At 39.2% G+C, this 25,970-nt stretch overlaps 2 protein-coding genes across 2 annotated transcripts in view; one reads left to right on the forward strand and one right to left on the reverse strand.

The window, feature by feature from the left end:
* Window positions 1–25,970, reverse strand: part of nbeab (neurobeachin b) — a gene marked incomplete in the record, with an annotated part of 255,493 nt that overhangs the window by 69,353 nt on the left and 160,170 nt on the right. The window contains 2 exon segments of the mRNA XM_036214796.1: window positions 11,437–11,573; window positions 16,250–16,396. Coding sequence (XP_036070689.1) covers window positions 11,437–11,573; window positions 16,250–16,396 — 284 coding nt within the window.
* On the forward strand, window positions 8,153–11,146 carry mab21l1 (mab-21-like 1). The gene has a single exon (XM_024278054.2). The coding sequence runs from the start codon at window positions 9,271–9,273 to the stop codon at window positions 10,348–10,350; it is 1,080 nt and encodes a 359-aa protein (XP_024133822.1). The 5' UTR covers window positions 8,153–9,270; the 3' UTR covers window positions 10,351–11,146.

The raw sequence follows: 25,970 nt of genomic DNA on the forward strand, positions 1-25,970 counted from the left end.
TTTTTTTTTTTTTTTTTTGACGTGCTGGCTGGTCCAATTAAATCAAGAGTCCCCAACCTCCGGAACGTGGACTGCACCAGTACCAAAAACTTAACCCGGTACCGAACACAGATCGGTACTGGTTCCAGACGCAGTAACGAATGCGGAACAGACTAGAGTCAGGGTCCTGGGACCAGTCGCATCCGGTACCCAGTCCGACAAAACGACCAGTACCCTGATTACATCGGAACAGCCACACGTCAAAAAATGACAAGTTAGGGACACCCAAAACGCCAAAAAGTGACGCGGAGGGGTCCATAACCTCTCCGTGTCAATATGTGCCGACTTGGGGAGCAACAAGAGGTTTGAACTCAGAAGCCCGATACCCGCATATACATACGTTTAGGAAGACTTTTCATCAAAAGTGGTCAGTGCGAACGTAGCGTGATATAAGCTTTGAAATCAGTTATAACAGTTAGCTCTTCTAACTCGGAGAGGGAGAGATTACAAGGTGGCTTGTCTGTGCTCCTGTTCTTGGCCGTGGACCTCGCCTCTGGCTCGTCTTGGCTGTGGACCTTGCCCCCACCTGTCCCCCAGTTCTATCTGGATGAACACAATTGAAATATGTAGTTGTAGAGTTAGATAAGCTAAATATTCTTTAATAGTCCGGTACATTACCTGTCCATCCCTCCTTCATGTGGACATCCCTGAGGTTTCTTCTTTGTTTTCCTGGAATCAGGTTTTTTTTTTAGGAGTTTTTCCTTACCAGAAAGAAGGGTCTAAGGGCAGGGATACCCAGTTCAGTTTAGCTAAGCAACCAGCTATTGTTTATATTATGACTGAATTACTGCTCTTGTACAATTACTGGTGTGAAGCTCACTGAGACAACTGTTTTGTGATATTGGGCTATATAAAAAAAAGTGTAATTGAATTCTGTGAATTAAAAGGGACCCCACACTTCCACATACGTCAGTACTAAGTCTGAGTCCCTGATTGGTCAAACTGTTTAAACTTTCAACGCCCGTTCAATAGACATATATTGTACCAAGAGCCTAAAAACTGTCTTAGAAATATGCGTAGCGACTTGCGAACACAAGAGTTTGGAACATGGAACCCCGAAACACGTGTTTAAATTTACTTTTCATTATAAGTGGCTGCTTGAACAGACATTGCTAAGGGCGGTGTGAACGTAGCGTTGCACAACTCATCCTTCAAATATAAACAAACGAGATGGATTTTCGTCGGGTCCCAATTTCAGCTGACATATAGCAGATAGTAAGAAAAGACGTCTTTAAGTATGGCTCTGACTTTAATTGAATGCGACACTGTCATAACAAAACCACTGCAGGTGATTGAAGCTCTGTAAACTTCATACAGTTTATTTCCTAATGACACACAACACAAGTCTTTGTAGTCAAAATAAATCCTAAAATATCTCACATTAATGGGAATAAATATGTAAATATATGTGATAAAGTTTGTCACACCTTCCAAATAACATGGTTTCAGGGATTGTGATTACCATATAAAATAAGCAACTGCCCCATATGTTCCACTTTTTGGTGAGGAAGATGGAAATGAGGTGGGTCAGATTTGATTGTGAGTTGCTCTCCGTCTGTGCTCCACAATATGTGGCTCTGCTGGTAAAAGGCTAATATGCAGCACAGCTCACCACCACCAGAACTAATGAAAGTAGACAAAATGTCTCTGGTGCCATCTTTGTCTAGCATCCGCTCGGGGTGAGCCGCCCTTCTTTCCCTCCTCTCCTTTTCACCACCCCTCTTTCCTCTCATCCTCGGGGGGAGGGGGGCAGCAGCAGAAAATGGTGGTAAGCAAATGTGCCTTCCATGTGGCAGCAGTGGTGGGGGGGCTGTTCGGCCAGGCTGAGGCCATCAGTGTGTCGCTACAGCTTTAAGAACGCCGGATGGTCGCCATCGGGCGATCAGGGCCAAGCTGATGAGGCACCAGTGGTTACAAACAAAAGCAGCTCAACGTTAACCACACCAAAAATAAATAAATGAATTTTGAAAAACTGCATAACCCCTGTAGACAACAACAGCTGTTCAATAAGTGAAACTTTAATGCTTGAGGAGAATTATTTTTTATTTCTTTTAATCAGATTCTTCAATAATCTAAATCGAGAGACAGAGTCCTGGATGTCAGCACTTACATTTTCAAAAAAACAGCAGTGTGGCTTATAATTATATATGAATGAATTCTGGTTGTGCTTACTGCTGCTAAAGCGATTTCAAGAGGTTCACAGTCCTGTCATGATATTTTGTTGGTGTTATTGTAAATACGCTAACCCAACTAACATGTAGCGGTGTCGAACGGCGATTCCTTGTCTTTAACGTGTTACCAACAAGGTTAGGAGTCACAGAAACGTTTGTTTTAACGGTATGAGTCTGTTTTTTTCAAAGATTACAAACCAGGTTGGGCATTACATGTACTGTATTGTGAATATGCTAACGTGGCTAATGCGTAGCATGAAGGACTGTAGGGTTTTTTTTTTATGTGTAAGCTAACTAACAAGGTTGAGAGTTAGCACAGTTATAGTAACGTTTGTTTTACCGGTAAGACTCTGTTTTTTTAAGGTTGCAAACACGGTTGGGATCTATATTTTATGAATACGCTAATGTGGCTAACGTGTAGCATGAAGTACTGTGTTTTTTTACTTATTCCTAATAAGGTTGGAATTGTCACAGTAATGTTTGTTCTAGTCGTATGAGGTTTTTTTTTTGATGGTTGCAAAAAAGGTTGGGAGTTGCAGGTGAATATGCTAATCTGGCTAACGTGTAGCATGTCAGATTTCTTTTGTTTCATTATGTGTTAATAGCAAGGTTTGGGGTTAGTGTAGTCACAGTAACATTTGTTTTAGTGGAATCAGTTTGTTTTTTTGTACGTTGCAAACAAGTTTGGAAGTTATATATTATGAATAAGCTAACGTTGCTAACGTGTAGCCTGACCCACCGGGTTTTTTTTTTTTTTTTTTTACGTGTTGCTAACAAGGTTGGGGTTAGCATGACAACACATCTGCAAACAGGGTTTGGAGTTACATATTATAAATACGCTAATGTGGCTAACGGGTAGCCTGACGCAATATTTTCTCGTGTTACTAATAAGGTTAGGAGTTAGCATAATAAAAGTATCAATGTTTTATTAGTCAGTTTTTAAAGGTTCAAGCAAGGTTGGAAATTACAGGTAGGCTACTAAGAATATATATTTTTTAAGTGTTACCGGGGTTTGGAGTTAGCGTAGTCAGGTATTGGGAATACATTAACGTGGCTAACATGATCGACTTTTTTTTTGTTTGTTTGTTTTTTTTTTTTAACGTGTCACTTAAAAGGTTGGGAATTGATGTGGTCACATAATTGTTTGGAAACAAGGTTAGGAGTTACAAACTGGGAATATGCTAACCTAGCTAACTATTAGCATGACACACTGTGGGTTTTTTATGTGTTACCAACAAGGTTTGGAGTTGCATATTGTAAATAAGCTAATGAGACTAACATGTAGCTGGACACAGTATATGGGTTTTCTCTACACGTTACTAACAAGATTAAGAGTTAGCATTGTCACAGTAATGTTTGTTTTAGTGGTGTATGTTTTTTATTAAAGGTTGCAAACAAGGTTTGGAGTTACAGATGTGAAGATGCTAACCTGGCTAACTTGTAACATGTCTAGCAGTTTTTTTGTGTGTGTAAATAATAAGGTTTGCAATTAGTGTAGTCATAGTAACATTTGTTTAGCAGTATCAGTCTGTTTTTTTACATGTTGCAAACAAGATAAAGAGTTACAGCTATTGTGAATACATTGCTAGCATGTCACAAGCAAGTTCTAGAATTACTGTGAACCCAGTTAATGATGTCTGACTGACTGTTGGACTTATCTCTCACTTTTTGGTCTCACTTAATGTGTCTTATAGTGTGGTGTGCCTTATATATGACATGAGTTTGAAAACAGTGATAATCTTATCGTGCAGAAAACATGGTAAACTACATATTCTTTGGGACTTCCAACGTTCACCCAAAATGTGACCCACAGATTATAGAAGGTGGATGAAGCTTCACAAAGGTCCCTAATAAAGCAAACTCCCTCCATGCATTTATTAAAGGCTGAGTCATTCAGGGGGATGTTAGTTCAGCCTGGATGATGAGGCCGGGGCATAAATCACCCAGTGAAACAAGGCAGACTCCTCCGATTCATTAATGGAAATGATCTGTCAATATGCTGGAGTCAATTCACACGTGTCAGCTGGGCTCGTCTCACAATGGGCCAGCCAACTTATGAACTCCCTGCACCACTTCAGCGAGTCCATAAAACAACTGGCAACGCCGCTGGGGAGCACCCCGAGACGCCACCCTCCTGCACAGACCACCAGATGACACAGATGGGGCGAAACCAAACAAAGACGAGACTCCCTTTGTACAAAGAGGGACCCCTTTGAAAAGCCATTCATGCAACAAATTGGGGAAAGCTGGCCATGCAGCACTCTAGGTTTGCTCTTTTATTAGCATGAACTCTATGTCACAGTAAGTGAAATCAGATTTATGATGCTCTACACAAAGGTAGTTAAAGTCATGCGCACTTTAAGGAAACAAATGTTAACCAACAACAGTTTAGCTGAGTTAAGCAGAAATAGATCTTTTCATGTGACCCACTTATTGTAACGCATCAGATTTGCTACACAATCCTTTCTAAATTAAGGAGAAAAGCTTAAAAAGACTTCACAAATTTAAAATAACTCATTCAGAGTTTTGTTGCTTTTGTAACAAAAATAAACCATCAGATTGGACAATCAGAATCCAATTTCAAATGGAGGATTTCTTCCCCAAGAAACCTTAATGAGTGCACACAATCTCTCTCAAGTTGGGGGCCTCTGCATGTTTCCTTTCCACCATCTCAGCTGCACACTGGTGCTGCTGCAGCAATCTACATACAGAGACATTTGTCATCATTAGCCCCACTCTGACAGTTGGCACCCTGCACCTCAGATCTCCAAGAACGGCAATTATGAACCCTTCATCCCTTATTTAGGCAGCGTCACCTAATTTTATCACAAGCCTTTCCCTAAAGCCTTTGATTACCATCAGACACAAACTAACAACGTGCCCTCAATTCACCCGCCGCTGCCTCAGAGTCCTCCGGAAATCACATGACGTGCAGGACGGAACGGTGTTCAGCCGTGTCTCAGGTATGAAATTATTTATCAGAAACAAGAGCTGAGGAGGAGACTGTAAATGAGCATCATGGGGTCAGTGGGCGGGTGATTACTGCGTCTACTTAAGAATGGTGGACGGATCGCGGAAAAATCAAGATTGATCACCCTCAACGTTTGTTAGAAGAAAAACAGCAATGATATTGCAAAGATACTAAAAATGGTGCTTGCATTATATACAGATTTTTTAACCATTATTTAACCAGGAAACAGATCCCATTGAGATCCACTGATCTGTTTTTCAAGGGAGTCCTGATCAAGAGGCAAACATCACACATGTCATAGAATTAAAATACGCTAAAAAATAAATATATAATATAATAAAACAGAAAAAATCAAAGTAATTAATTAAAAACAGTTACAGGCTGGAATTAAAAATCACATGTGTTAGTTTTTGATAAAAATAAACATGTACAGAAAAAAAGCCTTAATGTCACATAAGCACTCAATTTACCTTTTGTGAAAATCCAGAAATTTCCTGGTTTGTTAGTTTGCTCAACAAAACTAACTTGTATTTATGCTAAATTCATGCAAATTCATGCATGTAATCTATCACCAAGTCTGACAAGCGTACCATATTGCAGAGGGGAGGGATGAAGGGCCAAATGAAGCTGAGACAATCAATTAAGTGTCATCATTTACACTTTTCTTTATTTCCTTTTTTTTTAATACACATAAATCCAATGCAGGCGGGAGATTCAGGTTGTTGGGAGCCTGTCGAGGTGAACACTGTAGGGTCCGGGAGCCTGAAGCCATGTGGTCATGACTTATCCAGATGAGCGTGCTAATACACCGGTGGAAAATGAAATAAATGATTGGATAGAACCCGAAGGGGGTCCACCGAGAGGCTCAAGCCCCCCAAAAATTAACTGGCATCCTACAGAGACACCATATTGCGTAGAATAATAAAGCTCCATTATTAAAAATCCCAATGACAATTTCATTTTATGGCTAACAAATTAAAAAAAAATGCGTCAACGTGAGCGGTTATCCCATGAGTATATTATTTCTCACAGTCTGAGAGCCAAAGATGTCAAAGTGACACAGCTTTTAATCTGATCCATACAGACACATGTCATCCCATTAAGTCCACTTGGTCTAATCTGCCCATTAACTTGGGTTCCTTTTAGCGAACGGATTTAGAATCCCTTATTTCAAAGTAAATAACAAAAGAATTCAATAAAAAAAGGCATGCGGTTGATGAAATAATAAAACATGCTCCATAATTCCACTGCCAGTTAGAAAAGATGGCTGGCAACAATTTACATGAACCAGCTTATAAATCAGCCCTAATGCCACAGCTGCAAAGCATTATTGACTGTTTTACTGAGTCACAGAGGAAACGGAGACTTAAAAACAGCTAGCATGATATTTACAATAGCATATTGTTTACATGGTTTGGAGGCCCAAATGAAGCAGATTCATATTTATCACCGCAGATCCGAAAGGCTTTCACGGTTCTTAATGAGTTCGGTTACAGATGGCGGAAATCGACGTGCAAGAGGTCACCATCAAAGGGCAGTCGTGCCATCAGACGTTGGTGCCAAAAAGGATGATCAGTCATGTTTAAAAAAAAAAAATGGAGGGAAAAAAATGAATAAGGGTAAAGGAATGTTATGGAAACAAAGAGGCCTTCAAAACAAGAGTCACATGCTCCAGCAAAATTAGGGGGAAGTCGTTTTATTGATTTACACAATCAAGTCGGGTCCAAAACAGGCATGTGCTAAAATCACAGACCTCATATATCACTCTGGTTAGGATGGAGCCTAAAGCAAAAAAAAAAAAAAAAAAAAGAAACAATACTACATTTTAAATAAAAAAGAGCGGATTGTCCTATATTTTTGGAGTCATGGGACCATGCTGCAGGTTGAGTTACACTGGAGCCACATGGTTTAGATTAGGAGGTGATAATCTCAATGAAAACGCCCCCCCTCCCTCTGTATAATGCACAGTGATGACCAAAGGCCGAAGCAGAAACTCAAGAGTTGCAACTGGACTCGGAGGTATATCCAACTCCCGAGCATGATAGTCTGGAAAGTGCAGGCTGGTCTGGTTTTAATAAAAGTCAAGTACCTGCTGAGCTACAGACTGTGGAATTGTGAGAGAAAATACAACCAAAGTCTGAGAGGGGAGGAGGCTTTTAGCTACCTCTCACCACATGAAAACCCCCAATAACTAAATCCATATCCTCCGTTTATATGCCTATTCATGTCAATAAAAGTAAAAATGTCTGGATGTGAAATAAACTTGAAGTAAATGTGACATATTGGGGAGAATTTTTTTTTTTTTTTTAAATAAATGTATTTTTTTGCATGTTTAAAAATGTAACTTTGCTCAATAAAAGCGTTAAATTATCCCCATGCAGGATGAGCAGCTGCTGCTGTTTTCATGACAAGCTGAGATGATAATGGGAGTCACCGATCTATCAAGGTTCTCTCTCTGCAAACACCACCCCTTCCCACGCGCAGCCATGCGCGCAGAGAGAGCCGGCGCTGAGGTGCAGCGGTTTGCCCCAAAAACGTCTGGACGCATACGGCTCCGACTCTCGGGCAGAGAGGAGTGTAAACGCCTTTATCTGATCTGTGCAGCTTCATCCTTTTGAAGTTCTCTTCAAAGCGCGCGCGGTACCATGGGAGAAGAGTGACAGCGCGATGATGAGAGCCAGAGAAGGTTCAGTGCAACTGCACTATTTATTGGTGTTTTTTTCTCCCCTCTTAAATAGTCAAGTTCTAATCCTTAAAAAAAAATGTTTTTTAAAAATGTTTTCACTATTTTAATTTTCAAATATTTATTTATTTATTTTAGCATTTTTTGTTCAGGCTTAAAAACTAATAATAATAAATAAAATAAAAAACAATGGGTCTCGACTCTTCTTTTTTTCATTTTTATTCACAAAAAATTGAAGCATATTGCAAAACAAAAATAATATATAGTGTTTTAAAATGTACACAAAAAGTGTCTACAAATGCAGGTTTGACAATAGGAATAATTTATTTAATCACTAAAAAGAAACAGGAATATTTTTGAAAGAATGCAGCATAAATAGTAATAAATAAATACTAAATGTTAAATTGAAAATATATATGTTTTTCGAATTGCACCAAAAAGCCTGACAGATTTTCAAACAGCCATGCGCGTAAAATCTCTGAATCCTGGTCAGACTGAGCTCATCTACATGTCCAAACATTTTACGCACCGCAAAAAAACAGATTATTTCAACTAAATTGCGGAAATTTTGAAAATTTTAAAACAAAACTACAACAATTTAAACAATACAGGCTGAATGCATTTATTTTAATTTAAACACAGCGCTCAAAATCTGTGCGTAATTTGGATTTCCGTTCCATCTTTCTTCTTTAATATATTTAGCAACAAATTGCATAATATATTTTTTAAATAAAATAAAAGATATTCAACCCACCTATTGTTAAAATACGATTTAAAAAAGCAAACTTAAAAAAGAAGGTAAAATTCCACAGGAAAAGAAAAAAAAGACTGAAAACGAGGAAAAATAAGGCGGATGGTTTTTGAAACGGTGTCGTTCTGCGGGTGTACTTCCGCTCCTCGATACAGTACCTGTACTTTCTGCTTGTATATAACACCCGGGAATTAATTTGTTGTCAATAAACAGCGGTGACGCTGCGCGCGCCGATTGGACGGCTCGCTTTCAACTCCTCCCTTATAATAAAGAGTGTGCGTGTCCCTGTTGGAAAAGATAGCAACACCGGGCGCCTGCGTCGGGAGGGCGCACTTCATCCTGCACAATTACGCGGAACCGACCAGCACAGAGCCAAAAAAAAAAAAAAAACTTTTTTTTTCTATTTTTGGCGCAGATGGACTTTTAATGATCATTTCGAGGACTTTCTTTGACCACTTTGATGCTGTTTACGCACAGCATTCCATGTTCTAATTATTGCGCATGTGCTTTAAGCACGTGATTATTTTATAAATACCTTTTTTTCTATTTAGATTGCTCCTCTTCTTCTCTAAAATTGGCTCCCGTACAAACAGCCGCGTTGGATCCCTCGGCTTATTGCGAGACTCCGGTGTACAACCCGGATCTCTGCCCTAATATGATAGCCGCGCAGGCAAAGTTGGTGTACCACCTCAACAAATACTACAACGAGAAATGCCAGTCTCGGAAAGCGGCCATCTCCAAGACCATACGAGAGGTGTGCAAGGTTGTCTCGGATGTCCTGAAGGAGGTGGAGGTGCAGGAGCCGCGCTTCATCAGCTCCCTCAGCGAGATGGATAACCGCTTCGAGGGGCTGGAGGTCATTTCCCCCACAGAGTTCGAGGTGGTTCTCTATCTGAACCAGATGGGGGTTTTCAACTTCGTGGATGACGGCTCGCTCCCCGGCTGCGCCGTCCTCAAGCTGAGCGACGGCCGCAAGAGGAGCATGTCTCTGTGGGTCGAGTTCATCACCGCCTCCGGTTACCTCTCGGCGCGCAAGATCCGCTCCCGGTTCCAGACGCTGGTGGCCCAGGCGGTCGACAAATGCAGCTACAGGGACGTCGTCAAGATGGTGGCGGACACCAGCGAGGTCAAGCTGCGCATTCGTGACCGATACGTGGTGCAAATCACGCCGGCGTTCAAGTGCACCGGGATCTGGCCGCGGAGCGCTGCGCACTGGCCGCTGCCGCACATCCCCTGGCCCGGGCCGAACCGGGTGGCGGAGGTGAAAGCGGAGGGCTTCAACCTTTTATCCAAAGAGTGCTACTCCCTGAACGGCAAGCAGAGCTCGGCGGAGAGCGACGCCTGGGTGCTGCAGTTCGCCGAAGCCGAGAACCGGCTCCTGCTGGGCGGCTGCAGGAAGAAGTGCCTGTCGGTGCTGAAGGCGCTGCGCGACCGCCACCTGGAACTGCCCGGACAGCCCCTCAACAACTACCACATGAAAACTTTGGTTTCCTACGAGTGTGAGAAGCACCCGCGGGAGTCGGACTGGGATGAGAACTGCCTGGGCGACCGCCTGAACGGGATACTATTGCAGCTCATTTCGTGTTTGCAGTGCAGAAGGTGCCCGCATTATTTCCTCCCTAATTTAGACCTGTTCCAAGGAAAGCCTCACTCTGCGCTCGAGAACGCAGCCAAACAGACTTGGCGACTGGCAAGAGAAATACTGACCAACCCCAAAAGCTTGGAGAAACTCTGAGGTAAAAAATAAAAAAAATAAAAAAAATATTGGTTGTCGTAGAGGCCTAACAGGCTCAAAAAATCTTATTGTGAAATGTGTCTTTTATTGTGAAATATGTTTTGACAAAACTTGTTCTTATTTTTTACATTTCACAATTAACAATCCTCGTGCACCTTTCGGTGGCCATTTAGTTTAAATTATTGGCAAATTTATTTAAAAAATAAAACAAAAGGCCACCTCAGCAGTTGGAATATTTTCAAAATAAACCCCATCTTTTTTTTATTTTACTTTATTTTTATTTTATGGGGGAAAAAATAACAAGCAGCCCATCTTCCATGTTTATACTGTAAATACATTCATCGATTGTGATTCAAGTGGTCTGGATTTGTGAATGTTGTTCTGTGACACGTAAATAGGATCCACCTGTTTAAAATCCACGTCGGAACTTTCTCTTTATCTGATAGAAACGTTATTAATTTATACTTGCATCAGTGGTAGTCAGACTCACCTGTTTCAATTTTGATTTTTTTTTGTTGTCATTTTGATGGTAGGCGTACCACATTTGTTCCATCTAAAACATTCCATCAGTTTACTTGAATTATTTAAAATACTGCAACAATATTTGTTTTTTTTTCCTTAGGCTTACATGACAAAAAAGAAAGAAAATGATATCTTATATATAGTATATATATTACAGTTTTAATTGGAAAAAATGCACTTGAAATACACTGGATTATAACGTCTGTGATCTGATTTTTTTATTTTTTGTCTTTGATCTAATTTAAAGAGTTAATAAAACGAGCTGTTTTATATACTTGTGTGTAAGTTATGGATTTATTAAATGTGAACTGAAATTATGGAAGTAAAAAGAAATAATTTGGATTAGAATGGAATAAAACGTGGTTTTGGTGCAGGATTTCAAACTGAAACCGGACGAAATTGTTTATAAATAAAACGGAACACAAAGAAAAATAAAGTTTATGGATGCATATTAAGTTTATTTCAATCAATCTTAGGTCAAATCGATGCGTAAAACCCAAACAAAACAAACAATTCGGAAACTCTCCAGACCACGACGCGCACTAATTCTTCCAGGTCACTTACCTTAGGGTCGACCTTCCTGAAGTCCGGGTCATCTTCGTTCACCTCGAAGTAGATTTCAGAGGCGGTGATGGACAGAGTCCCGCGCGCAGCCAGAACCGGGGCGACCAGCTGGGCCGAGCTGCTCAGGACCAGCGGGCCTGCGGGACATACAGTTGGGGGAGGTGGGCCACGTGTTGCATCAACAATATGAAAATAAATCCTAACAATAATAATTATAATGATAATTTAAATTTGAAGAAAAAAAGCCTGTGCGTAAAATTACGCACAGCTATATAAATGATACTCGTGCACTTTTCGCGTCCTACTGAGTTTTAACAGGGCAATTTTTAAGTAAACACATTTGATTCCGTTTTATTAAAGTCATTGTTTACTCTGGATGCACAAAATGCAGTGAAAAAAAGTATTGTTTCTGATTTAAAAATTATTTTTGTCAAAATGTGCACATTTATCCTGTATTTTTTTAAATTTTAAGGCTAAAATTTGCTTTTCTTTAAAACGACGTGGGATCACAAAAAGCTCAAGAGGAAATAAAACGTATATTATCATCTTTTCAACCGGTGGCTAATTTCCTATAGAGCAAATAATCGTCCATTAAGGTTTAACTGCGATCCCGGTCAGCTGATGGTGATCACATCTTTATTTCAGTCCCCTCCCTTCCCCTCTCTCATCCTCCATGTTCTCAGATCACTGTCGCTGCGACGCGCCGTTTGTCTGCTCTCAAACAAAAAAGCTCTCGAAATCGGGGATATTTATCGATCCCTTAAAGTCCAAAGAGCCACATTAATGTCTCATCAATCTTAATCTGCGTTCCTCAGCCAATTACGGCTGATAGTGTTACAGGAATACAAGATTTGGGTCTGAACTCCCAGAGCGCCCCATCATCGCTCTTGTAGGCTGCGCAGTTAAACCTTCCTCCCTGATTTTTTTTTTCCTTCTTCTTCTCGTTTCTCTCCAGCGACTCTCGGGTCCATTAACGATGATCTTATCTGCTGATGCTATCAGCCCGGACACTACACGTCTTTTACAAGCTTTTTTAGAAGCAAAACAGCCTGTTAACCTAAATTTCTGACAAAATAAGAGATCAGTTTCAAAGAAAAAAAAAAAAACTCCACTAGAATTATTTATAATTATCTCCAAAATAAATCCAAAATTTCTAGCCTTCAATATAGGATTATCATCTACATCCAGGGGTTAAGCCAGTTTGTTCATGTGACGAAAAAGAGACTGGCCTAAAGCTTTAAACATCTATTGCTCATGGGCAGAAAGAGGATTATACAATAAACCCTTCAGGGATCTCTCCATAATTACCGTATTACAATGTTTACATGAGAATAATGAAATTAAAGACAAGTTACACAGGATGAGTGGTGTGTAAGGGATAAAGCTCCCATGCTCGTGGGTCTTTTTTAAAATGAAAATGCTAATATTTCTGAAATAATTGAATCAAGTGGTAAAAAGTTCTTTACTTTTAAGCAGATTGAGAGTTTTCAAAGGGGGAAATGAAGGGTTTATTGTGACCTAAAAAGATGTTGGACTGAATGGTGTGTGTGTGTGGTGGGGTGGGGGTTTACAAAATTAACCCCTTAATGCCTGTTATATCAAATGTGCGACAAACCAAATCTGTTATAAAAAATACCTTCAAGCAGCATTTACTTAAAAGCAAATACCTAAGAGACATAAATGGTCTTTTGAGCACGCTCTTGTGGGATTTTTCTCATGATAAAAGAAAGAAAATGAAATTGTGTTTCTGAAAATGTCTTTTTATCATATCGATCTATCTTTGTTTTGAGCTGCCACTGCACTGGTAATGCTAAGCTAGCGGGAGAGCATGTGGAGCAGATGGATGATGGGAAGTGGAGGCCGGCTTACTCTGTGCCAACAGACCCCCCCCCCACAGCTCAGAGAATGAACGACTGCGGCTCTGTGACAAATTTATTTTATAGCTTAAAAATGACATACCGTATTTTCCGGAAAATAAGCCGCATTTTTTTTTCTTTTATAGATTGGCCAGGGGTGCGACTTATTTGTGATTATTTAAAACATAAAAAGGCTCACATATCCATTATTTTGCCTTTTAGCGTTATTTCCTACTAACAACCACTAGAGGACACTGTATGTTTGTGTATCAGTATTTGCTGCTTACAAGAAATGCAGAAGAAGTGCCGTCCAAAACTAACATGGCTGAGAATCTGACTGTTCACCTCATGGACATTATGATTTTTTACTTATTTTTTATTATTGTTTTTATTTTTCTCTCCTTGGACTAATGCGGGACAGCAAGCCATCAAACTGGGTTATAAACAGACAGAAAAGCAGCTAAAAAAACATCATTCAGATGCAGATCCTACAGGCTAGAAGGTAACGATCGCTGTAAGAAAAAGAAAAAGACTGAAAACCCAGACATGGACACATGATTATAGATGCTTTAGAGCTCTTCAAAATAAATAACCTCTCAACATCGTCAGTTTCTTCCGTGTATTAATGAGATATACAGTCAAAGCCTCCATCGTGTAGCAATGAGGCTAAAGGAAAGCTTCTCCAAACACAATGAGAGCATCTAGTTTATGAACACATTTTTGAACAAGCATTGAGCATAAATTTAATGCATGTCAAAAGAGACTCGAATTTGACGCATGAATCACGTTCGGTGTCAAATGTAACGTTACGTCAGGCTTGTTGAATTTGTTCCTAAATGTTGGACTTTTCTCTTAAAAGTGCAACTTATACTCCAGAGTCTGGAAAGTACAGTGCTTAGACCACTGAGAACATTTATAAAATGGATCAAAAGATGATTGGAGTGGGACTTTAAGTGGTAAAATATAGTTTTATTTAGCAAAACCTGCCCATCAAGCCAAACGTCTAAATGAAAAACATGAGTGGGATGCTCTCAAAAGCAGTACTCATTCAGAGATGACAGATTAAGAAATGCTGTGTTGGTTGTTGTGTCGCAAACATGTCACCACTTCAACCATCACTATCTGAGAGCGAGTACAAATGAACACGAAAAGGTCTCAAATAAAGCAAAACCTAACATACATGTCTGCAAAGTGACACTAGCATGCTCTGGAAGCTCCCATATCTCCATTTGACACCTATTTGGTCATAATCTGAGCATAAACATTTAACACACAGACAGGATTTCCAGTGTTTGTGGGGGAGTTACACTAATCATAGGCTCAGTAGCCACAAGAGCCTGAGCCCATGAGCGCAGGCACTGCCCCCTTGGCAGGAGGAGCAGCAGCAGGCACTGATCGAGTGTCTGGCAGAAGGAGAGCTGTTGTCGACAAGGATCTGCTCCCAGATCTCTCATTAAAGCTCCTCATGCTTGAGATTTTATGCGGGGCAAACTCGGCCAGTGCATGGTGCTGAAATACAAACCCCGTGTTGCGGTGCGAGCGAGTAAGTGAGCGAGCTCCCCTGTTGGCAAAAATGTATACTCCCCAAATAAAGTTTTGTTCCGTTCACACGTCGTACTTCTGCTGCAACAACCAAGATTCGCGTTTCTGTTTTAGGCAAATTAGTCATCTCCAGAGAAAACGTCGTGTTTGTCTTCCAGTTTTTTTCTCCTTATGTTGGCCAGTGAACGCTTCATCTGACAGACATGGGGCGTTTGGCTGTCTGCTGGCCCCGGGACAGCGGGGAGGGGTTACTCTCCTCCTGTGAGAGTCATCTGTGGGATCTTAAAAGGGATTTTAGAGCTCGGCACTGCCTCGCTTCAGACTGAGCTTCACACGCTAAGCCGCTGCAACGGAGCACTTCATCACTATGCGACTGAGACCTCTCACACGTTTGGCAATGGAGACTATAGCGATCGAGTTTTCTGCAGACATTCCACGAGTTGTGCTGAAGGATATTTAAGTTGTTTTAATCACATTTAAGCCATTTTTACATCAACTTTGCTTTACTATCTGTCTCTAAAATGTACGGTCAGACTGTAAAAAGCAGGGCTGGGTGTTGATCATTTCCAAAATTGATTTGATTTACGATTTTTTTGGTTCTTTCAATCCACTCAATTCAATTTTGAATTTACACATTTAGACACATTTGTTTAGAAATACATTAATAATGTATATATGTTTTGAAAAATTCATATAAATCTGATACAATTTACATACAGTAAAATGTATTAATGAGATTGTTAATAGCAATACAGTGTTACATTGTTTGTCACAAAAGTTTGGAAAATTCATGTCTGTGAGTTTATAAAGAAGTTAATTTTGGCAGCAATGTATGTATAATGAGCATTAGCATTAGTCATTCCATTAAACTTTAGCATCAAGCTAGCGGACTTTAGCTTTTATGTGCTAAATCGATCTCTATTTTTGTTTATTAAACTTAGATCAATTCAAATCGAATTCATCAACCCAGCCATAGTAAAAAAAATAATAATAATTGGACTCAATTTATTAAAATACATTCAAATGTCCTCAATCTTTATTTAGTTAACGGCATCAGGTCAAGTTAAACACGGTCCCTGTAGGATTGAGCGGCAACAACTTTTAAAATCAAATCTAATTACTGATCACCAGAATAATTCTTGACTGATCATCAATTAGGGGGTGGGGTGAACTTTAGAAGATTTGCCCCTGGAGATAAGCAGAGGTAAGCTGAAGGGTTGGCCCCCCATCTTATCAGAAACACACGCAGAGTGAATGAGACCAAGTTCCAGAATAAAAAGAAAGTACATACAAAAGAACATTCTTGTCACACATCAACTGAAATGATGACACACGACACTGAGGAGAATCAAGGACGATGAGGTGGAGGTGATGCTCAATGGCTGCCATGAGGAAATGCTGGTGGGCTGACGTACCACCCAGGTTGTCCACCTCCTTCTCCTGCAGCAGGCTGACGTTATCGTCCTCGCCGTCCAGGATGAGCTCCGTCTCAGGGTTCTGAACGGGCACAACCGGGCTCCGGAAAACCAACTTGGACTTGACCACCTCATCCTCCTTCAAAGCTGAAAATGTGACAGTGAAACCTCCTTAAGATTAGCATTTACTTTTCAAAGGTCAGATGAATATAAGGGTTTGTTCAATGATAGTCAAAATATTGAGGTACGTGAAGCCAGATTGACCTGGCTGATGCGTTAAACGGACGAAACTGTCGTTTTCCTACATGACAAGCAAAGTGAGAGTTTTTGCACCTGAATCTAAAGCTTTGTTTCCACTGAGCGGCTCTGTATGGTACACTAAAAGTAATACGGTATGGCCCAGTTAATTCTGCCAACTCAGTTAAGCGTTTTGTTTTCAAGGTGCATATGTGGTGTAGACTTCTAGCGGGTCATTGTGTCATGTGTCGACTAGAAAAGGAACAACAATGAAGGTCATCAAGCAGTTCGTCTTTTTCTTCCTTTAGTTCTGGTACATGGTGAAGGAAAACATTGAAAGCGCTAGCTTAGCGCTATATTATCACATTCTAATGTCATCATCACTTTCTGCCAATAAACGGAGGGCTACAGCTACTCCGCACCAACCGTCCCGTTCCATTTTTTAATGGACTTCAAACGGATAGGGGCCCTCTAGAGGTACAGTTTAAAGTCCTAAAGTCCCATTAGTTGTCACACACCAAAGTGTGCGAAATGTGTTCTCCACATTTGACCCTTCCCCTGGGGGAGCGGTGAGCTGCAGACATTCAGGAACCATTTGGTGGTTTAACCCCCCAATCCAACCCCTTAATGCTGAGAGTCAAACAGGGATGCAGTGGGTCCCATTTTTAGAGTCTTTGGTATGACTCGGCCAGGATTTGAACTCATGACCTTCCAATCTCAGGGCGGACACCACAAGGGCACTTACTGGGTCAATGAAAACATTGAAAATACCGGACTGAATGTTACTGGACCAGACTGCTCAGTGGAAACAAGGCATAGGTTGAATATATTTTTTTTCTTTTTATTATTTATGGAATTCACTTTCATTCATCCATTTCTTACCTCAACAGAAGTTGAAAACCTTTTGGCCTTCTAGCAGAAACACAACTATTTGAGGTCAACCAATCAACAGGTATTTATACTCGACACCAAAGATGACAAAGTGATGGGATGGCTCACTAGGCTACATGCAGGACTGTTGAACAGGGAATAAGGGTAAGATTTCCAGTGCCCAGCCTAATCCAGTGTGGACCCTCAGGTAAGACCCTTTATGCTACTCCCTACTTATGCAGCCATAGGAGGGCCCGGGTCTCCCTGTGCCAGTCCGAAAGTCTGGGTAAAATCCAGGATTCGCTGTGGTGCCCCATGACAGGACATGCTGAAAGGTGAACAACCATCAAAGATGACCTAGTGACACATAGTATGCATTACTCATTTAAAGAACTTCTACAGTTCTTTGTATGCTCAAGAAAGGTAGGTCATTTATTGTGTTTTAGAATCACAATCCCAAACCTTTCCAATAACACTAAATATAAGGTACTTTGGAGAAACAGATTTATAATTTTATTTAGCCAGTGTTTGAGGACAAAGACTAATGAAGTGCTTCCAGCAGCTTTTGTTACTATAATTGTATGAATCAGTAGAACCTCAATGCATGGACTGAAACCATAGTTGCCAAGTCTACTTTCAAGACAGACTATTATTAAATAATAACCTTTTAGGGAATTCAAGCTGAATTTAAGCAGCAGTAATGTGGAGGGAATAATCACAAGATAAGTCTGCCAAAATACAATCTTACAACCACAGTTTTTAGTACTTGATTTACTTTTGAAATGTTACCCCTTATGGTAACAATGAATGGCAAACAAAAAGTCTGAGGTTGGTTATTGTCGATATAGCCACCGGCGACACTGAAGCATTGACCCAGTTATAGTGCCCCAGAGACATCGTCATTAAAGCCATTATCATTAATTTAGATCTTTACATTCATTTGACTTTAACTCATTTAGCAAAAGATAAATTCGTTCTATGTTTCTCTGAGTAGTTGATGAATAACACAAACCACAATATGATGAGACAAAAATGAATGTCTTGTTGTGTGTGGATTTACTGTTGCGCTTATGGTATATGGAAGGTTGTACTTAGAATTATGAAATCATTAATGCTACGTTTGCAGTGCCCTCTGCAACACGCGTTCAAGCGACCACTTCCAATGGAAATTCTATGTAAGCATGCGTGTTTTGTGCCTCAGCGTTCAAAACTCTTATGTTCACACAATTTTTGGGTTCTAGGTACAAATCGAGTTCAACAAATCGAGGTTGAACTTCAACCAATCGCAAACTCTGATTTGGTAGTGACGTTTAATTAATTCACGGAAGTACCAACCAATTGAAAAGTGATCACAGAGAGGAAATTAATTCAGTATTCCCCCCTTATTTGCGGGGCTTAGGGATCAGAGACATCTGCGAATACGAAAAACCCTCCCCCGTCCCCATCTCACCCATCCCCCGCGGCCAAATGTACTGCAAAAATAGCCTAAAAATGTGAAAAAGGCCTAAATTAGCCAAAACAGCTAGCATGTAGCTGAAATATGAGTTAAACTCAAAAATAGAAAAATATTTTTTTTGTTAAATGCCAAAGTAGTCCAAAACGCTAGCAGAATGCCAATTTTTAAACTTTAAAACCGTTACTTTTTAACATAAATGTGAATAATAAAAAGGCAGGAATATCATAGTGATTTATTATAGAATAAATTAACTTTAACCTTAAATAACTTTCAATATTTTACTCTCCATAAAAATATATTTTGCCAAAAATTATAAATATAAGTGCTAGGTAACATCCGACCATAATAACAATAAAATAAAATGCTCTGGAGGGCCAGATATATTTACCCGGAGGGCCGGATCCGGCCCCCGTGCCTCGACTTTGACACATGAGCTTTAAACCAAGTCAAGTCCTGTGACTCTTGTTTTGCATTTAGTGGCCTTGTGGAGGAGTTATAAGTTCAATTCCACTGTGTACTGACAAACTTCCTCAATTATATACTGACTAGATCCCATTATGGTGTAAAGAGGAACATGAAAACAAGCAGTTCAGGTCTTTTTAGTGAAGAAGCACCAGAAAATACAACAGTCAGAAGAAGAAAAACATACAATAAAAATTATTACTGTCTTTTCTGAATATGTTCCATTAAAAAATAGTTTAATGCTTTACTCACACAGACGATATGTTTTTACAACGTATAGACTAGATAACACCAACAAAAATACAACCTAAAGCACAAGAAAAACACTATAAAAGAGATGCATGGTGATGTACCTGCCATAGCAAATGAAAGAATGTCAGGGATTTGCGCAAATCTGTTCAAGCAATGTATTTTTAATAGTCGAACATCACAAGTGCTTCAGCTTTTATTTTTAGACAAGGTCAACAACGAAACTCAACGTGTATCTTATAAGACCAACAGCTAAATCGGGGAATATATATCAGCTCATTGTAGATTAGAGATATCATTTGGCTCCTTTGGAGCTTTGACAAGTGAGAGGAGAACAGCAAACACAATTAGAGAGGCTGCTTATAGCCGGGCTTCATCATATGGCTATAGTGAAACATGCTTATTGAATAAGATATGTTCACACATCTTGAAAAACAAAGGGGTCTCACAAGACATTAACCAGCATGAATCAGCCCATCTCCAAGCTGCCACGCAGCCGCTTAAAACATTTATGTGGATTTGTCTTCCTGAAGGCCAATGTAGGCAATAACCGGAGGGAAAAAAATTGCGCGAACAAAAGGAAGAACACATATCAAAAGGTAAAGGAGGTGGCTGACACCCGTGTGACATGTTTCCTTTCAGCACACTTCTTAATTCCCCTCTCCCTCCCCTGAGGAACATGTACCTTGTCTTGAAGAGGTCACATTTGACTGTTGTCAACAGGGAAAAAAAAATCCTGCTTCCTGTTCTGTCTCATATCTGCTGTGCTTTTCCTCAGACGAGAGGAAGAAGTCCAGGAAGGAATTCTGTGCTACGCCAGCCAGCGGTCAAAAATCAAAGCTGAAAGGGTGAAACTTAAAACTCTAATTCTGTAAACCATCATTATGCTCCAAGTTAATGAGGACACACTTTAATGAATGGAGAACAGTCTGATTGTCAAGTTGAAAAAGAGCCATACAGACCAAATAAACCCTGAAGATTTCAGCATGCAAAGGCATAACACTTGTGTGCATGTGTGTGTTTGTGTGCGATGAGAGGAGTGTTGGGTAGCAAAAAGCAACAATAGTCTCTAGCCACAGATCAAGCATATATTACTAAATGATAAATTATGTCACAAAGACAGGAATAGTGACGTTTTAGTACATGATGACTTGGAGATAGCATTGTGCTAATAACCATTATAGGTCCTGCAGTCCGACTAATGAAGACCCACTACAATGCTCTGTGTTGTTTTCTAGGACAACTGATAGGAAAGGATTCTCGATTGTCTTTTAGTTATGATTCTGTCTTTTTTCAGCCAAAATAAAAAAAAAATGTCAGTCATTTTCTCAGACAGTTTTGTACTGAGTGGCAGTAGCTCATTAAAAATTGGCATTTGAATTGTGGGTGGGTTCGTAGGGGAGGAGCAACCCCGCCCCTCTTCTTCTCCCCATTGTTTTAGAAGAGCAGGAAGCTTGTGGCTTATCCATTGTATTTTTTCTACATCACAAATAAGATCTTTTCTCAAACAGTATTTTTTCAACTGCTCGAGTCACAATTTGAGAAAAGAAATACTCAGAAATTGATTTTTGAGCTTAAGTTTCTATATATATATATATGTTAAAAACAGTTTATATGGTAGTGGGTGTTTAATATGTTAAGTAGTATCAACTAGGATAAGTAGCAACACAATAAAAGCTATAGAGTCTCTGTGTTTACACATGGGAAAAGAGTTTACAAATGTATATTCCATGTTTGCTTTGAAGCTTTTCAGGAGCAGCGGTAGAAGAAGCCAGCAATCACCAGTCTCCCGGGTCCTAATGTTCAAATCACTGAGCTGAAACTGCCTCGGAGTGCACTAATTACACTCCGTGAAGAAAGCTGCAGAGCTTTTGCCGGCTGTCACCAACAGAGGCTGCCTATAAAGATCTCATCACCGCGGTTTCATCCAGGATCCACAGTTCCGAGTTCAGTCTGGGGCCTCTAAAAACGCTGGCTACTTTGAAGACTATCCTGACAATTAAGTGTAAGTGATTGACATAATGTTTCATATTTATTGTTTTGGTGACACATTTTTTGGAGGACTTTCAGTTTGGGAAAGCTCAAACTGAAGTACTGTAACTTTCTAGCCACTTTAAGAACAGCTGAAAGGGACACTTAAAATAGAAATAAGCTTTTAAAATATTTAATGTTAAATTCCTAATAAAGGCAAAGTTTGTGCCGATGGTTTTCATTATAAAAATGGCACCAATATCCAAAAACAAGGCAAATATGGCAGATTAGGGAAGAGAAAACAAAGTGAGTTTTGTTAAGTCCATTAATGGTTCCACCCACCAACCCAATAGTTGTCATAAACATAATATGTAGCAGTATATATTTACAGTAAGTTCAATACTTGATATTGTCTGTCACACTGTAGCTGTCAAAGAAACATGAGAAACTCTTTGTCAAGTTGCTTCACTGCCTTTTGGAAGCAATCATTTAGGAAAAGCTTTCCTCACGTCTTTTATTTATACCGTTTTATACTAATGCGTGACCTATTTTTTTTACCAAGCTCTAATCCTGTCAAATTGCTTCGCATTTGACATTAAAAGAAAATCAAGGCAAAACAAAAATAGGTAAAAAAAAATAAGCACAAATCACCACTTCTCCAACACCATCCCTGACAGCTGGGATGAGCCGTTTCTGCTCATTCTAGTTTGCAGCAAACATGTCTCTGGTTATTACAGGCAGACGCCTCAACTTTGGTCCCATTGGTTCAAAGGGCATTCTTTAAAGGTTTGTGTGGTTTGTTCAAATGGAACTTTGTTAACCACTGGTATGCTGCTGTGTCATTTCCAGAGAGAAAAAAAACCCAACTGTTCCTGAACCTTCAACACATGCGATATTTCCTCTTTATTGCACTTATAGAAAATGTTACACTCAACATGCAAGTTCATACCAGGAGGATTTAAGCCCTTTTTTACATTTAGATCTCACTTTCTGATCTTAGGATGAATTAGTTGAGACATCCACTGATACAGACAGAGAAAAGTAGAAACTTGCAATTTTCTTTGTGACTTTTTCAAAAGAGAAATTCCTTCCTGAAATGTTGAGATTCACGATGAAAAGTACTTTTTTAATCAATTGTTAAGGTTAAAATTGCCTCATCAATGAGGAACGATTCCATCCATTAAGGAAGGTGGTGCTCTTTTACAAGATTCAGTCAAATTCCTCATCCTACTACTGTATATGAGAGCTGAACTGGGTGAGAAAATTGCTTGCTTCCAGCTCCAGCCAGATGAAGTCGATTATGTCCCCATTTATTTGAGATAAGGACGGCGCCATGTTGGATTGGTCCGAATCAGTCTCAGCCATTTCTATGGCAACAACTCTCTCCATTTAGGAGTGAGCTTGTTGGAAGTCCACACCCCTTCCACTAAGTAGAATCCATCAATAGCTGCATTTCCATTGACTACGAAATTGCACAAATTGAAATTGCAATAAAAAAAATGTGGCAAATGGAAACCCAACAATTTAGAAAAAAAAAACTTGTCAAAAAAATGTTTTTGAACTTGGAGGAGGTGGTTTTTGAGGCGTATAAAAATTGACATATTTAATAAAACTCCAATGGAAACCATTTTTTTCTAATTATAAATTAGAAAATTATAATCACATTATCAACAATCGGATCCCACACCACAGAGGTTCCAAAGCATCACAAAAGTTATGTGGAAGTGTTGGATCCACAGCTCCACAGAATTTCTTTTTCTCATGATAATAAGAGAATCAATCACGTTGCAAGAAGACGAATTTCATTTTTTTGTGATAATGAGATAATGGATCTTATTGTCACTTGAAGACGAACTTCATTGTCTCGTCATAATGAGATAATGGATCTCGTTATCACAGATTAATTTTATTTTTTTCATGATAATAGATTTTGTTATCAGAAGAAGACATATTTCATTTTCTCGTAATAACGAGATAATGGATTTTGTTATCACAAGAAGACGAATTTCAATTTTTGTGATAAAGGGATAATGGATCTCGTTATCACAAGAAAATTAAGTTCATCTTCTTGTGATATTGAGATAATGGATGCCATTGTCACAAAGAGACGAATTTCATTTTCTCGTAATAACGAGATAATGGATTTTGTTATCACAAGAAGACAAATTCTATTTTTTGTGATAATGAGATAATGCATCTCATTATCACAAGAAAACACATGTCCTTTTCTTGTGATAAAGAGATAGTGGACCTCGTTATCACGAGAAAATTATTATATAAAAAAGGAGGGTTCCTTGGGTGTCAGAACAATAATGGGTATTCTGAGAAATAGTATGACTGAGTGATAATTGTTGATTTCTTAATAGAAATCTGTGGGATTTTGGCTCCTTGGAGGCATCAGGTACTTCCTGTTTCGAACGCAAAGGGGGAGGACTCACTCAGTCAAGTTCCTGTTTTCAGTCAATGATTTCAATTAACCTTCATCCAGCAAAGTTTATGATGTCACAACTCTTACTTTAGGGTGCCATTATCCCATAATCGGAAAAGTAAAATACACGGCACACAAGCAAATAGCACCACAGTTTAGTATTTCTTGATTATAAATCTGGAGATGGTTAATAACACATCAGCCTCCGAGTCTGCTTAAGTAAAAAGCTATAAAGATCTCTGTCTGGTGCAATAAGCTCCAAGAGAAGTTGTTCCGTTCAAATGAGACAGCAAGGACACTCAGAGGTAAAACACCCCGTTAAACATTTGGATCAATATTAACGTGACTTCCATTTCATGGTTGCCCAATTCCAATCACCTAACAATATAGTCTGATCCGGGGTGGAGGCCAGCTGCAACACGGCAGGTTATTACAGGCAAAAGGGCAGAGACAAAAAGTGCTGGCTAAGCTGTCAGTGCTGCTAATAGACAACGAAGTAGAGTTTAAGCCAGAGTTTAACCTCCCATCAGTGCACACGCTCTGGCACACACACATACACAGAAGTATGAATAAAAAAGTTAAATAGTTCAGCTTTATATCCTTTTTAATAAGCAGTGTGCTTCATTCTGTTCAGGGCTTGGCCCTGATAATAATATATATATATATTTGGCTCAAAATACTTTAAGACAGACGAAGAATGTTGCCTTTGGCAACAGTGGTCTTTAAAAAATTAACACCAACATTTGAGTGAAATTTCTCAGAAATCCTTCTAATAAACAACTTAATTCAGCTTCTAAAATAGGAAACAAAACAGCTTTGTTCCTTTTTAATCAAAGACAAAGTAAGAAGGTCTTGATGTTTTAAAAACATGACACCAGACACTCATTGATTTTTGAAAATGTGGCACAATTCTTTCATTTTATCCAACAAGTCAGATTAAAAGCCTGTCAATTATTCAGATTTCCAAATAAATTTAATTGGTAAGTGAAAGGTGTCACATTTTTGCCAGATTTCATTTCAGAGCCCCACAGTTTTAACATAGGTTAAGTGTAGCCTGAGACCTATTGAAAGGTTGCAGAGCATCCTGTCAGAGAACATATTTACATGTCACGACAGTAAACCGACAGTAAAAAGCCTATTTAACAAGGTTATCTCCAATAAAAAGTCCTCTTTTCAATAGCGTGATAATTAAAAATGCCACGCTACTTTGAAAACTGCCAACTGTCACTGCCAACAAAATCCACTGAAATTCCCGCAAAGAACAAAAAAAAAAAGATGATTTTCATTTTAACTCCAAATGAAACTTGGCCTCTGCTGCGCGATCACATCAAAGCCTGCCGGGAAAAAAGCCTGAAGAGGCAGCAGCTCACCTTTTTTTTTTTTTTTTCTTTCAGAGAGCTTTTCAACTGCAGGCAATCTCTTTCACTTGTCAGGTTTATACATTATTCTGCTCATTAAAACTACCTCATGCCAGCAGGACCTCAACAAGTTTTCAGTCAACCACACTAACAATTTAGTGCCAGACAACCGCAAAAAAAAAAAAAAAGACTAAAGACTGAAAAACATTCCAGGAAATCTGTCATAACAGTTACAATAATCAAAATAGATAATAATATATCACACAAATAACATTTGGAGAAAGTGTGCAGCACATTCATCCAAATTGGAATGTAAGAAAAATCACACAAATGTAACACATATCATCACAAAGTCACTTTGAGGATTTTATAGTGCAGTTTTATCTAAAAATGTTACTTTAGAAAGAAATAAAAAACAACGATTTGGAGGCTTAAATGAACACAATTTATTTTTTTTATGATTAAAATAAATGGTTAATCCTCTTAAAGGCAAGACAAAGGGGTTTATATTTACCTGTATATTTCTGTTGAGTTTTATTGATGTTTTACCAACATCAATACATGCAGATTTTCAACTGTGCCATCCTAAGTGCAACATTTACCACCTCATGTTAGTTAATCAATACAAAACACTGAAAATATGAACTATTTTAGTTTTAAATACACTAAAACACTCATTCTTTGTTTGGC

The sequence above is a fragment of the Oryzias melastigma genome, linkage group LG13 (assembly GCF_002922805.2).
Source record: "Oryzias melastigma strain HK-1 linkage group LG13, ASM292280v2, whole genome shotgun sequence".
Lineage (NCBI taxonomy): Eukaryota > Metazoa > Chordata > Actinopteri > Beloniformes > Adrianichthyidae > Oryzias > Oryzias melastigma.